Source organism: Pleurodeles waltl, chromosome 5 (genome assembly GCF_031143425.1).
Source record: "Pleurodeles waltl isolate 20211129_DDA chromosome 5, aPleWal1.hap1.20221129, whole genome shotgun sequence".
Lineage (NCBI taxonomy): Eukaryota > Metazoa > Chordata > Amphibia > Caudata > Salamandridae > Pleurodeles > Pleurodeles waltl.
In genome coordinates, this window is record NC_090444.1 from 1662583219 (window position 1) to 1662599029 (window position 15811).

A 15811-nucleotide genomic window follows, 5' to 3' on the forward strand; every position below is an offset into this window, starting at 1 on the left:
AGATGGACCCCTAGGTAAAACAATGTTGGTTCCAAGACCCACTAGGGAACTTGTCCTAAAAGTAGCACACAACCTCTCTACTGGAAGACACATAGGGGAAGAGAAGGCCCAAAAACCATACTACGGCAATACATCTGGCCTGTCGTATATGCTGAGAAGGCTAGATTTAGTAAACAATGTTCTGAGGTCAAGCTGGACAATTCTGGTTTCACACCTGAGCTCCCTGCAACAATTACCTGTTATTTCTGAGCCCTTTTAATAACATGGTGTGGATTTAATTGGACCTATGGAGCTCTCTCGCCAGGGAAAAAATGCATCTTAGTGCCATGAAATTATGACACCATATACCCAGAAGGCTTTCCCCTGAGGGGTATCTTGGCAGCTCACTTTTGCAATATGCTTATTCCCTATTTTGCCCAGGTCGTGCTGCCAGAGGAAATCCTTACTGACCAGGAAACAAAGTTTATGTCACAACCAATGGTCCAGGTTTGCAAAACTCTTAAGATGCGCCACATAAAGCCCTCTATTCATCACCATCAAACTGACAAACTGGTCAAATGTTTTAACAAAATGTTCAAATAAATGTTGAAAAAAGCTTTCCCCAGAAGGTAAAGACTGGGATCAGAAGTTACCCTGTTTGTCTTTCACAGTTGGCCATAAGCGCCACAGTTTTCTCACTATTGAAATTACTTTTCCAGAGAAAATCTCGGACCATATTAGACACTGTGATGGATGAATGGACAGAAGTGAAAGATAAGTCCATTATGTGATAGCTTTGAATGATCCATTGTGGCATATCAGACAACTGGCAACAAAACATTTGAAGAAGACACAAGAGAGATACAGTAATGAAACCCGCCGCTATATCTTAAAGATAGGTGACAAAACCCTACTACTGCTATCCACTTGTGCAATCAAACGTTTGGCTAAACAGCCTTGGTTATTTGGCTAACATTGAGGTCGGCAATAGGACCTTTAACATATAGGCTAGCTCATCTGGACCAAAAACATTTGTCTCAGTTGTATCATGTAAATCTATTAAAAACACAAAGAACCAGTCAAAATAGACTAGTGGGTATAGTAACAAATAATCCCAGTCCAGAGGAAGACCTGTTTCCTTTTTGTAGCCTTTGTACATAGGAAGAACTGACAAAGAAAACTCAAGTGACTGAGACAGAAGGGATGACTGGAGATGCTTAACTGGGGCAGGAAGATTATGTTTTCTCTTCCTTTGCCTGGGCGCACTTCTCTGGTTGGGCATAATACTGGCATTCAACCAGGGTGAAAAATAAGAATCAAAACATACCAAAATACCAGAGGTTTGTAGAGAGGTGGTACAAACAGGTATTGACACCATGCTGGCTATGAAGATCAAAGAGCCATCCCACACTGAATGGACCTCCCTATTTGTATTGGTACCTCAGCAAGAGGTGGCAACCAGAATTCTGTATTGATTTCTGTAAATGAAATATCAACTTTTGATTCCTACCCATTGCCTTGATGATCTCACTGAGTGACTTGGATCAGGCTGATTCAACAGCACACAAGACTTTACTAAGGAATACTGCAAATACCCCTAATACCTACTGATGGATGTAAAACTGCTTTTTCTACCCTTTTTTGTTTGTTTCAGCCACTGTTCAAATACTTATGGATCAGGGGCTATCCTCTCCTCATCATATTTTCAACAGTTACCTTGACAATACAGTTGCTTTTAGCCCACAATTAAAGTCAATCTATATTACCTGGCAGCAGACATATCTTCACTCAAAATGGCAGGACTTACCAACAATCCTGCCAAATGTACATTAGCTAAAGCTCAAATACAATATGCGGGTTATACGATTGGTGGTCGTATGATTCTCCTCAGATCATGAAGATTGAAGAGCTGGAGCAAATCCTGAGGCCCTCAAATGAAAAAGGAGGTCTACTCATATTTTAGCTATATTGGGTACTATAGGAGGTTTACTCCTCACTTTTTCAGTTCAGCAGAACCATTTACACTACTCCTAAAGAAAACAGTTCCAAATAAAGTACTGTAAGGCCCACCACAATACAACCCACTGCACTGCCACATTGGCGCCGGCTCCATTTGGAGCCGGCGTCTATGTAAAGGCCCTGTTTCCTGCTGGGCCGGTGGGCGGAAACGCTGTTTCCACCCGCCGACCCAGCGGGGACATCATTATAGATCCGGCGGGGGCTTCGCTGCGCTGGCGGTCTTCCGTCGACCGTCAGCGTCATCATAATGAGGGCAATAGTTGACTTTTTTCTATAACTGATTGTAAGAAATTGGTTTGAGGGGGTGATACCCTACTCAAACAGGAACCATAATTCTTGGCAGATTGAAGCCACAAGCAAACCCTAAATTAACATGTGCTCAACCCTCCTTTATCTTGGCACAGAGCAGTGATGGTTAACTTAGAGGCAATGTGCAAAGGATTTATGCAGCACTTCAAACAGTATTAAAATGAAAATGCAATACAAGAAAAATCCCACACCAAATTAGAAAAGAGAGTACATTATAATAAATAAAACAAGACCAAAGTGACAAAAATCCAATCCATAGATCCGGAGACATGCATTTTCAAAGATTTCATTGAATTTAGCAATAAAAAGCATAAAGCGCTAACTGTGGTTAGTTGGTCATGATGGACTGGCACAAAGTCACAAGTTCAGGCGGACCGCAAAGGAACATGGGCCAGCTACAGGGACCCACTGAGGCCCATTGAACAAGAGTACCTTAAATCATGGTTACAGAGCATTGCGGGGTCCTGTGTAGAGGATGCAATGCACAGTGAGGCGATGCAAGATCCAGGTCTGAAATGCATCACGCAACATCAGTTCTGAGGGCCTGTTAGACTGCAATGTGAAGTCCTGAACCGTCATTGAAGATGCCATCAACAATGAGCTTGCAATGCAAGGGCCTGCATGAGAGATGCGTCACGCAACTTCAGTCCCAAAGAGGCGATGCAAAGCGCTTGCGCTGGGAGAGTCTTCGCAACAGAGGCAAAGGGTCGATTCTGCTTGGGATTGCATTGCGCAGCACAGGAAATGCGTCGGTCCTGCTGGATCCAAAGATGGGCTGGCGGAGCACCTTCAGGCCTACCTCCAGTGGTCCAGGACTGTGCTGGCACCATTTGGCAGGGTAGGATTCACAGTTGAAGAGTTCAGGTGCTGGTTACAAGAGACTAGCCATTGGGGTCACTCCGGTGGTCCTGGGTACAGGTTGCAGGTCCAGTCCTTCTCGCCCAGGCAAAAGAGAAGCAGGGCAGCAGTCCAGCAGAGTGGCAGTCCTTTCAGCAGCATAGCAGTCTTTTTTCCTGGCTGAATCTTCCACAGGACCAGAAGAGTTGGTATCTGAGCTCCAATATTAATTCCTGGTGCCTTCTTTGATGTTGGAGAAACTTCTAGAGGATACCCTTTGAAGTGCTCAGGTTTCTTGCCTCCCTTGCCCTGGCTGCAGACTAACTAACTACAAGGGGTAGGCAATCCTTTGTGTGAAGGCAGGACACAACTATTCAGGTGTAAGTGGGCCTGTGTCTTGCTGTACCCTCCCTATCCTGCCAGTGATGGACCATCTAGGCACACGTACGCCTTCTATTGTGTGTAACTGTATGGGAGGAATACACAAAGACCAACTGCCAACTCCACCTATTCATGCGACTCAGAGACAGGCTGCAGGCACAAAATAGATAATGCAGGAAACTGCCAACTTTCTAAAAGTGGCATTTTCAAAATTGAAACTCAAAATCCAAATCTACCATAAAAGAAGACTTTTCATTACAGTTCCAAAGACACCAGACATGAATGGTTCACCTGTTCCCATTTGGAAGTTATCCTTATTAAATGTAAAAAAGCAACCCTCTACGGGACAATTGCAACACTGAAAAACGAATAAAGTTTTTCACTGTCAGGACATGTAAAACTTAAAAGTACATGTCCTATTTTATAAATACATTGCACTTTCCCCTGTGGGTTGTTTGGGGCCTATCTAAGGGGTGACCTATATATTAAAAAGGAAGGTTTGGGCCTGGCTTTAGATTGATTTTGCCAGGCCGAAATGACAGTTTAAAACTGCACACACCGGTTGCAATGGCAGGCCTGAGACACGTTTGCAAAGCTACTTAAGTGCGTGGCACAACAAGTGCTGCAGGCCACTAGTGAACTTAATCTACAGGTCCTGGGTATATGTAGTACCACTTTACTAGGGAGCTATAGGTAAATTAAATAGTCCAATTGGGGAGATAAGCTAATGTTACCATGTTTTAGGGAGTGAGCGCAAGCACTTTAGCACTGGTTAGCAGTGGTAAAGTGCACAAACACGTTAGGCCCACAAACACTAGATCAGAAAAGTTAGGAGCAGAAAGGCAAAACATTTGGTGGAAGACCTGCCTAAGGCTGACAGATCTAACACTGATGATTAGCAGCATTATAGAAGACTGTTTCCATCTAAGTGTGCAACAGCACAAAAAATGATGGGTGGAATGCTTGATTAATCTCAGCCACTGGTAATTACTCTGGGCGGAGTACCGTGCCATAGTTCTTTAGCTTGTCTGTGTCATTACAGACAGGGACAAAACACATGCAAACCGGACCCTGGGTCTGCCCCAAAAGGGACTGTCCACTCCAAACAACATGGCCAGGTACCTTCTAAACAAGGTCACAAGCATTACTGAACTGGTTCCTGCCTGGCTGGGCGTTGAGTGAGCTAAAGCTTGCATCCTTGAAGAATGGTATATGTTTGAAGACAGTTCATATTGAGACAAGCTGCATTTCGGCTTACTTTCATAAAGGAGCTTTCAGAATTTAAGTAGAGGACAATCAGAGAATAAGCGAACCAAGCTATAATGTCAGAAAGTTTGATTGTTTCAGACTCTTGTGGACACCAATACTAGGCCCTCATTACAAGTGTCCTAAAAATCAGTGGGCACATGCATCTGTAATTTTAGGGGCGGGGAGTTACTGTTGATTACAGGTTTGTTGTAGGACTAACATGTGGGAAGCAGTGTATGCATCCCACAGTTGTCACTGGGTCATTTCACCTGTATTCATCGAGCTAGTGCTGTTTCTGAAAACCTGTGGAACCATGGTGATCTTGCACAACTTGCAATTCCCGACAGTGCCAGGAATTAGACATACTTGTAAGGAGGACACATGTAGCAGAAGAAATCCTGGGCCTGATTCTGACCTTAGCATATATGATATAATGGAACTTGTAATATGACGGACGGGATAGCCATCACATTTGTGATGGAGTATCCCATCGGCCAAGGTCGCAGTCAGGGCATCTGTCATTTTGGACTTAGTTTGAAGCAAGCAGCTGATATTTGGGTTTGGGAGTACCTGAGGTGTAACCTTGAATGAAACATAAAAAATGCTAGCATTCCTAAAATATGTAGGCATGGGTGAGCAGCACTAATGGAGACATCTTTGTGAAGGAATTACCATGTATGGTGCAAAGGCATTTTGGAAATGGGAAGACTCAATAGACTTAGTAATTCAAATCTGTTGCCTGGGTCTATATCAGTGGTAATAGCTGCATTTAATGTGATGGCTCTCCAGGCCATAAGCCAAATGGCAGCCCAAGGATACATAAATGTGGAGCCTAGAGGAAAATAGAAAGAAGAGAGAAGGAATACAAAGCACACACACCAGAATAACTGTCATAGGAAGGTAGGAAATTTAGATGATGTCAAGACAATTATTACACAAACACAAGTGTGGGTGACAAAAATATGGCTTCATCTTCTGGTTGCCTTAAGCCTAGATATGGCAGCAGCATTGTTGCATGGTCAGTGGAAAACACAGGGCTGATGGATTCATCGGAAGGTGAAGTAGATAAAACCTGCTCTGCATAAAAAGCTGTGCTAATTCCAGATTGAAGGGGGTGAAGACGAAGGACAACTGCAAATCTTTGACTTTTTAGGCATTGGAAGGGGCCCAAGAATTGTGAGCGAGCCGGTGGTCATTGATTAGACACCCAAGGGTCTGAGATTAATGTTTTGCTCCAATTGAATATGAATCCATCATCAATTAAACCATGCTTAATTTGCATAAAGAAAAATAAGCACCAGGGCTCAAAGTTTTCCTGAAAGCCCTCTGCCGGCACTACTAAATGTTGGGGTTTCCTAATACAAAGACTATCTAGTCGTGACACCGCGTCGGGTCTCTTTCTTTCACAACTTCCCTTCTCTTTATCTTACTGATGCAGGTTCTGTTTTTTCATCCCTGCTGTCTCACTTTTCACTTTTACTATTTTTCTCTTTTCCCCCTTTCTGCCTTTCTCTCTCTTGCTCTGGTTCAGAGTCTATTATGGAAAAGATGGTTTTGTTCTCCAAGAATTAGTGCTGGTGAGGCTTGTCTGAAAGGTCATTATGCCCTAGTACCTGCATTTTCGACGGCGCAAATCAGGTGCTACAACATATTTATAGATTGTTGAGGATACATCTAACACGGCTAAGACTATTAGATGGCGCCAGATGCTGGATCTGCCGATTTTTCCCTTTCTCTGCAGGACATGTGTCCTAACTTTGAAAAAGATTCTACTCCTATGGAGGGCCCGCTTCAGTTTGAAGGGCTGCGCCTCACAAACACTTCTGACATGCTCAGTGCTAATACTCACCACCTGCACAAATTAAGCTGAGTTGGATAGTTACATGCTCTCTCAATACATATAATAAAATTTCAGTTGGCAAAAATTCACCTTCAGACTCAGAGTCACATAACTGGCCTAATTTACTACAAAGTGGCACAGCGCTGCACCAAATTTGGCAGCGCTATGCTCCGTCACTTCATAAACGCAGGGATGCACTGTATTTACAGCAATACGACACCCCCCTGTGTTTTCCTCAGCACTGGCACTAAATTTAGCCACCTAGCGCAAAGGCAGGCATCCTTGCATCATTGTGCAAGGGTGCCTGTGTTGCAGGGAATGATTGTTTATGTGCAGGAAGGGACACCTTCCTACACATGAACAATCAATAATGGCGATTTGTTATTTCTATGTGTGCTACAGCACACATAGAATTAGAAAATGGTAATTATTTAATAATTGTTTATGTGCAGGAAGGTGTCCCTTCCTGCACATAAACAATCTTTGATGGCAGCAGAATGCAGCACACATAGAAAAATCAAAAAGGAGGAGAAATAAAAGTATTTCTCCTCGTTGCCCCATGCTAATGCCACTAGTTTTTTTGGCGCTACCTCAGGCATACAATTTCTCGTAAATTTGGGGACGTCAAAATGCAATGGGTGGTGGGCTAAGTGATGCGTGTAAAGGGGCTGTATTTACAAGGCGGCGTTAAGCCACAAAAAGTTAATATGGGCATTGCGCCACTGAAGCGTCACTAAAATTAACGCTCTGGTGGCGCAAGGGCCTCGTAAAGGAGGCCCAATGAGTTTATATTTGCCTGAACCACATACATGATTTGCTTCGGGTCAGGCGCATTTCCTTTCGTTTCTGAAACTAGGCAGAGCACAACCCACATTATGTTTTTTCAATTTATTCTCTTCGCAAGCCCTTATTAATATGGAAAACTTTTTATTTACATTGCATACACAATTTTCGGAGATGGATTTATTTATTTGAGTCAGGATTAAGAAATACACTAACATTAAAAACACACATTTTCTTCGTATCTGATAATTCACTAAGGATTTTCATGCATGCTAAACAATACAGAAACAGGTTGATAAAGTGATTAGCCTCACAAATATAAATGCTATTATTGTTAATTAGCAACATTAATCACGTACTAAAGTATCCCAGGGATCGAATCTACAATTACTTTATCAAGTTTTATCCTAGCATTCTAAATCACACAGAATCCAAGCACTATGGGGGTTATTCTAACTTTGGAGGAGTGTTAATCCGTCCCAAAAGTGACGGTAAAGTGACGGATATACCACCAGCCGTATTACGAGTTCCATAGGATATAATGGACTCGTAATACGGCTGGTGGTAAATCCGTCACTTTTCCGTCACTTTTGGGACGGATTAACACCTCCTCCAAAGTTAGAATAACCCCCAATGTTTCTGCTTTTATGAAACCCTTTTTCAGATCTGAATGCAACAGTCAAACTGATGCTCAGCTTTGATTTTTACTTAAGAAGTCCTAGACTTTTAAACTCCTTCAGGGCTGATTTTTAAGATCCTTACCCTATTTCGCCAGGAAAAAATATCTGATGCCAGCATGAACATTTTGCAAAGTTAGAGTGATAGAAAGACAGGCATCAGAATAAAGAAAATCTAACATACTTCACAGGAACTCTTTTTTGCATAAAAAGTTCAGAATTATGGCAATGATGTATCTTAAGCATTTTATACAATGCACTTCAATGAGTATTTACAGTTTCTAGACAGGTATACTGCTTAAATGACTTTGAAAAGTTCAATGACACAATATCTGGTCTTTATTAAGCGATTAAGGTCTATTTTGGAAAGTTTCTTTTTAATTTGGGCAACAGCTTGGAGCAATAACCATGCCTTTTGTGAGCAACAAATGTTGGCGTTCAGTGATGTAAAATGTTCTCTTTTGCAGCGAGGTCTATGGTTCTAGAAGCGCTTCTGTCTCCGTTCATAGGCATGGAGCTTGCTGGTCATTTCATCTAGTAATTGCCCATTAAGGTAAATGTTGTTTTCATATATACATGACAACAATTGCAAGATTCTATCTGCAGATGTAGAAAACTTATGGGACACCTTTTATGCTTCTATATGTGCCTTGCATTGAGATGAAGGCATCACATCAACATTGCATGTATCATAAATACATTAGAAGATCCATATGCACTGAGTACCAACAAGAACCTTTAAAGTATTCTGAAGTCTACCATTGGTGGACCTATGGTAGTCACTCCCAGGACCTCTGTACTGTTGGCTGCCTGGATATCAGTGGCTGTAATTGACATAGTAAACGTTGGGGTTGTAGCTAACAATGTGATATTATACATGAACCACTCCATTAATCACAATTTCACCATGTGGTTGGTCAGTTCCAATTCAGATGTAAAAAGTTTTAATTACTAATCACTGCACATTTCTATGGTGCATCCAACATAATTGTTCTACAGCTAATGAGAGGAATGTGGTGTGGAGCAGACGTAGGTGGCTGGTGATGCTGCTGTTGGGTGCATGGACGTGAAGATAGGCCAGGGGTAATAGCACTTCCACAGGGTGAATAAAAGTGTTTTATATGAAAAACCCTCACCCACCAGGGTTACCTCTTGGTGGCATGCTTCATCATTGGGTTTCCTTCCGTCCTGCTACAGAACGAGGTGTGCTGTGACCAACGGAATACGTGGGAGCACTTATGGTTTCATTAGTGTGAATGCTAAAAGGGATAGGAGAGGTGGGGTCTTTTGGTGAGTTAAAAATACCACCCTCTGGATAGTATTACTAATTTAATATGTCTCACAGAGGCAGTATGGTTAAAAAGGGGAGTGGAAGGGGGGTATATTATGTACCTTGTAATAGCAGCCAGATTAACATTGGGAGTTAACATAGTATATGAACATTGTTCAGCCACTGTTCATTTATGAGTAGGACAAGTTTTACTACTGTTGATAGGGATGGAAGAATGTACATGCATATTTTTTTTACCTATAATTATAATAATCATATCCAGGCCCAGATTTGCAGACAGTAAATGCAGTGCAATGGCTTAATGCACGTTGACTGCTTCTTGCGTTCTTGACTAGTGCTTTTGAGGAGAACATATGCTGGTAAAACTCTTCCTTTGGGTTTATATTTCTATTCACAGGTAAAATATAGCACCACTCACATTAAGAGTTCTGATGACAGCATCGCAATGCTACACTACCAGTAGTAACTCTCCCACTGTATTTGGTAATCATGATGCTGTGCAGAAGTCATTGAATGACCTGTGCCCTTTCATGTTCAGTTTCTGACTTAAAGCTTATGTCTTAATCACATTTCCCTACATTCACTGCCCAACAATGATAGCCCTGATCCCTGGTCTGAAGTACTACTAATAAGTGCACCAAACCATGGTTGGAAATTCATGGTTTTTAAAAAATATAATAAGGATACTTGACCCTAGACAGCTGTTTTGGCTAATTCTGTTTTTCTCATTAATTTCATTCAAAGCACACAAAAGGTGTTTGGAGGAATGCTTGCAATAAATCTAACCACTAGCAATCACTCAAGATTGCATTTGAACCCATCCTTCTTCTGCCCACCATGCCACTTCAGACTGGACCCAATCATATGCAAGTGAGCCTTGACTCTGCTCTAATAGAAACAGTCCAGTCTGAACTGTCAGGCCAGTTCTCCCTAAACCAAAACACAAGCAACCCAATTCCAGTTTAGCCCTGATTGGGGCTCTTCAGTCGGGTATAGCTTGGTTTCAGTGGCACAGTGAGCACGAGACCCATGTCTGGGAATACTTTGTCCGTTAAGGCGGCACATCAAACAAACAAAAGGTGATGGGAGAAATGCCTGTAATAAGACTTACCACGGACAATCGCTCAGGGTAGCATTCCAACTCATCCTTCTTTTGCCCACCATGGCACCTCTGTTTAGACCCAGCAAAATGCACATCACTCTTGACCTTGCTGCAGTAGGAACAGCCCAGCCCATTGCCAGGCCAGGTCTTCCTTGAACTGAAACCTAACCAACCCAAATCAAATCAAATCAGGATTTATAGAGCACAACTACTCACCCGTAAGGGTCTCAAGGCGCTGAGGGATTTTTTCTTCTGAGCTTCAGCTGGAGAGCCAGGTTTTAAGGTCCTTCCTGAATTGAGGTAGAGATGGTGACTGTGTAAGGTGCAGGAGCAGGGTGTTCCATCTCTTTGCCACAAAGTAGGTGAAGGATCTCCGACCAGCTGGTGTTTTCCATATGCGGGGTATGGATGCTAGTGCTTGTTGAGCAGTGTGGATATGTATGGTAGGGGAGCAGAAGGTGATGCAGTGTTTGAGGTAGGCGGGTTCTAGGTCGTGGAGGGCCTTGTATGCGTGGATGAGGAGTTTGACGTTAATTATTTTCTCGATAGGAAGCCAGTGGAGGTCTCTTAGGTGATTGGAGATGAGTTCGCTGTGGGGAATGTCCAGGATGAGTCTGGTGGAGTTGTTTTGGATGTGCTGTAGTTTTTTCTGGTTCTTCTGGGTGTTGCGGGTGTAGAGGGCATTGCATTAGTCGAGTCTGCTGGTAACCAGGGCATGGGTTATGGTTCTGTGGTAGTCTTTTGGGATCCTTTTGTAGATCTTCTGGAGAAGTCAGAGTGTGTGAAAACAGGAGGATGAGACTGAGGTGACTTGGTGGGTCATGGTGAGCAAGGAATCCAGGATGAAGCAGAGGTGGCATGTGTGGTTTGTTGGGGTGGGGTAGTGCTGAGGGTGGATGGCCACCAGGAGTCATCCCAGGCTGATGTGGAGGATCCCAGGATGAGGATCTCGTTCTTGTCAAAGTTGAGCTTGAGGCAGCTGCCCTTCATCTAGGCGGCGACGGCTTCCATCCCGCAGTGGAAACTCTTTGTGGCAGTAGTCTGGTTTTCGGTCAGTGAGATGATCAGCTGGGTATGGTCGGTGTAGGAGACAATGTTCAGCCCGTGGTTCCTGACGATGGATTCGAGCGAGGCCATGTAGATGTTGAAGAGTGTGGGGCTCAGGGAGAAACCTTGTGGAACTCCGCAGCTGATCTCCATAGGTTATGGCAGGTAAGGTGGGAGCCTGACAGACAGGAAGGAGCGTATCCATTTTAGGGCCTTTCTGCGGATGACAGCTGCATGGAGTCTGGAGCAGAGGGTGAGGTGCAAGACCATGTCGAAGGTGGCCGATAGATCTAGTAGGATGAAAGCTGCTGTATGGCCGTGGTCGAGGAGCAAGCGGATGTCATCTGTAGTGGCGAGGTCATTCTCTGTGCTGCGGTTACTCATGAAACCTGATTGGGAGATGTCCAGGATGTTGTTGTCCTTGATATGCTTACGGAGCTGAGCGTTGATGGCCTTTTCAAGGATCTTGGCTGGGAAAGGCAGCAGAGAGAAGAGGTGGTAATTCTTGAGGTACAGGGGTCGGCCCGGGTTTCTTCAGGAGCAGGCCGGTCTTGCCGTGCTTCCATTTCTCTGACAAGGCGGCTGTCTCTATGGAACAGTTGAGGGTGTGGTGGAGCTCAGGTGGAATGGAGGTGTTAGCTTTGTTGAAAATGTGGTGAAGACAGGGGTCCAGAGGGGCTCCAGACTGGATGCTGCTCATAATGGTGCAGTTCTTGTCCGTGGTGAGAGTGGTTCAGTGGTGCAGGATCAGTGATCGTTCGGTGTGTCAGAGCTAGGGGGTTGTTGGAGGGCTTGGAGGGTCTTGGGATCCAAAGCTGTTGTATATGTCTTTGATTTTGCAGTGGAAGAAGTTGGCTAGTCTGTCGCAGAGGTCTTGAGATGGAGGGATGCTTGTCATTTCCAATTGGTGTTTGGCAAACTCTTTGACCACGGCTAAGAGCTCTTTGGTGTTGTGAGCGGTGGAGCTGATACGGTGCTGCAGGGCAGCTTTCCTGGTGACTCTGATGAGGTGGTGGTGGGATTTGGTGGCAGCTTTGAAGGCCTCGAAGTCTTCCGGGGACTTGCTGTTTCTCTTTCTTTTCGTTAGCTGTCTGCAGGTACATCTGGAGTCCTGGAGTGCAGGGGAGAACCAGCTGGCCTTCTTGAGGTAGTGTTTAGCTGAGGTCTTATGGAGAGGTGTTAGGGTGTTGGCGCATTCGGAGTTCTATTGGTGGAAGCTCTGTGATGAGATGTTAGCTTCTGCGGTGAGGAGCGGGGGAGAATTGCTGAGGGTGTTGGTGAGCTGTTCTTTGGTGATCTGGTTCCATTTTCTGCGTGGGGATCAGAGTATGAAGAGGTGGATGGTTGGTGAGGTGATGGTGAAATGGATGCAGTGGTGGTCAGTCCAGTGAATCGTGGAGGTGTTGTCGACGGTGATGGTGTTGCTGGTGAAAAAGATGGCGTTGAGTGTGTGCCCAGCGATGTGTTTTGGTGAGGTGACCAGTTGCTTTAGACCGATTGTGGTGATATTATCGAGCAGGGATGCAATGTTGGTGTTGCTGCAGTTGTCAATGTGGTAGTTGAGGTCGCCAAGGAGGAAGTAGGTAGAGGAGGCGAGAGCGCGAGGAGAAATAATGTTGACGATGGAGTCGCTGAAGGCTGGTCAGGTGGCCTGCAGAAGAGGGTGCCGTGGAATGTTGAGTTGGGGGTGGCATGTATCTGGAAATGGAGGTGCTCCATGAGGGGGGAGTGTTCTGCGTTGGTTGTCAGGTGGAGGGGGAATTGGTGTATGATGGCCAGGCCGCTGCCTGGGCAAGAAGGCCTGTCTTTGCCGAGCAGTTTGTAGTCTCTGGGGATGGCGATGTCTGGTGCAGATGCTGGGTTTGTCCAGGTTTCGGTGAGAAAGGCGATGTCCGGGTGGGTGGAGTGGTCCCAGAGTTCTATGGCGTGTTTGTGGAGGGAGCGAATGTTGAGGAGGATGCAGTTGAGGCACTCTGGGTTGGTGTTCGATGGCTCTGTGGCAGGAGGGCCCGGTGCTTGGTTTGGGGTGAGGGTGCAGTGGCAGTAGAGGCAGGAGAACAGTCCATGGGTGTCTCTAGGTGATGCTAGATGGCAGGCGGCAGAGCGTCCTGTGTTCAGCATGTGGAGGGTCTCTGCGTTTTAGCGATGGAAGGTCGGAGGACCAGGGTTTCTGCCGCTGGGCGCAGTCCAGGCATGGCCGGGCGCAGTTAGGCTTGCCTTTGGCATGTCAGCAGCGTGGCCGTGCAGCGGTCCTCATTAAGAAGGGGAGGGAGGCGGGGGCCCAGTCGGCTGGGTGGCAGAAGGGTGGGAAAACGCTTCACAGGGATGGAGGGGGCAGGGCCGCAGGGGCAGCAGTGATGGGGAATGGAATGCAGGAAACACCGAGAGAGTGAAAGGATGTAGGAGAGAGAAAGAGATAAGAAAGAAAGTAAAAAAATGAAGATTACAGAAAAATAAGCAAAAGTAAAAAGTGACAGCAAGTTACTTACATACAGATGACCACTAGGCATGAGGTGCAGGCGGGAGCCTGCGGGTGGAGTTGAGCCTCGAACTGAGAGTCAGACAGGCTGTCAGAGGCAGCAGCAACAGGTGGAGCTGCGCAGAGGAGTCGCCCTCTCAGTGCGTTGTGGCCGCCATTAAGAAGGGAAGGGAGGCGGGGGTCTGGTCAACTGGGAGGTGGGAGGGTAGGAAAGCACTTCTCAGGGAGGGAGGGGGGGCAGGGCCACAGGGGCAGCAGCGGCAGGGAATGGCACACAGGAAACACGGGGAGAGTGAAAGGCTGAAGGAGAGAGAAAGATACAAGAAAGAAAGAGATAGCAGAAAAATAAGCAAAAGTAAAAAAGTGACAGCAAGATACTTACATACAGATGGCCACTAGACCACCAGGGATGAGGCGCAGGCAGGAGCCTGCGGGTGGAGGTGGCTCTCGAACTGAGAGTCAGGCAGGCTCTCAGTGCGAATGCGGCAGAGGTAGCAGCAACAGGTGGAGCTGGGCAGAGGAGAGCGAACAGACGCTGACCAGGAGGTCAGAGGTTTCGTCCTGATTGGGGCTCATCAGTCAGGTGTACCTTGGTTCCCATGACACAGTGAGCATGGGACCCACATCTGGGCCTTCTCTTGCCACTTAGGCCTGTATATTAATCACACAAAGATGATGGGAGAAATACTTGAAATATGTCCTTTCACTGGCGTTTGGGTGTGATCTAAATGATTGGTCATGAAGCAGTCAAATTCTGAAAGAAAGATAAACACTGAGGTAGTGTCACCATTTTTATTAAATTCATCAGCTCCAGAGTTATGGGAAAAAATGTACCCCAAGTGTACAAATGTTCAGACATTTTTCAAAATAAAGATTTACAGTTTGAATCATGCAAATGATTCAAATTCTCCGATATACACTAGCTTCTAGGGCCTACAGAATAAAAATAGCGTAATTTGCATAATATTGACCTAACATGCAAGGAAAACATTAGGATATTGTGGGATTTCCATTTGAAATAAAAGGCAAAGTCATCAGCGTTTATTTCAATTTTTGTGTGCACCCCAGGAATACTAGCAATGTAAGTGTCTATGCTCCACCCTAGTTCTATAAATATAGCAGATAAAATGGGAGACAAAGAACCTTCCTGTCTCATCCGTTTTCAGGGCTGGCTTGACAGCATAGCTGTCTACATCAGTGGTTCCCAACCTGTGGTCCGGGACCCCTGGGGGTCTGCAAAGTCTCCTCAGGGGGTCCGTGACTGCTTAGAAAATGAAATAATAATAACAGATTAGGTCCCCAGCTTTCAGTAATGACTCAGTAGGGGGTCCCTGGATTCCAATAATGATTCAGCGGGGTTCCCCGGGTTCCAGTAATGAGAAAGTGGGGGTCCACAGATGTCAAAAGGTTGGGAACCACTGGTCTACATGATCTATTGCTACCAGTTCTTACAAAAGTACACAGAGTGGGCTTTAGCTTTGGATAGAGGAGTATTTCTTTCATACTTCATGCTATTGGCATTTGGATGTCCCATTCTGCCTTCTACAGAATGCACAAGGGTCTTCTTTACACTGTACAAGTACACTGAATCATCACACATTCAATTCTTTATTTCAAACATGCATTCTATTAAGAAAAACAATCCTTTTAAATTTGGGTGTTCACTTCAGCAGGCTTTGTGTGTCAAACACAGGCGTGCCATATATGTTTACTCACTCATACACGTGGAAGAACAAGCAATCCTGCTGTTTACAAAACAAGCAGTGGCAAAGCCAATGGGCCTGGCTTTCATGAAGTAGCGGATGGAAACACAGGCATG

The 15811-nt window shown here is 45.1% G+C and overlaps 1 protein-coding gene across 1 annotated transcript in view; it reads right to left on the minus strand.

The window, feature by feature from the left end:
• Positions 1–7972: 7972 nt before the first annotated feature.
• Positions 7973–15811, minus strand: part of MATN3 (matrilin 3) — a 169378-nt gene continuing 161539 nt past the window's right edge. Inside the window, exon 5 of the mRNA XM_069235988.1 lies at positions 7973–8610. Within this exon, the coding sequence (XP_069092089.1) occupies positions 8555–8610 (56 nt within the window). The 3' untranslated portion in view covers positions 7973–8554. The remainder of the gene's footprint in view (positions 8611–15811) is intronic.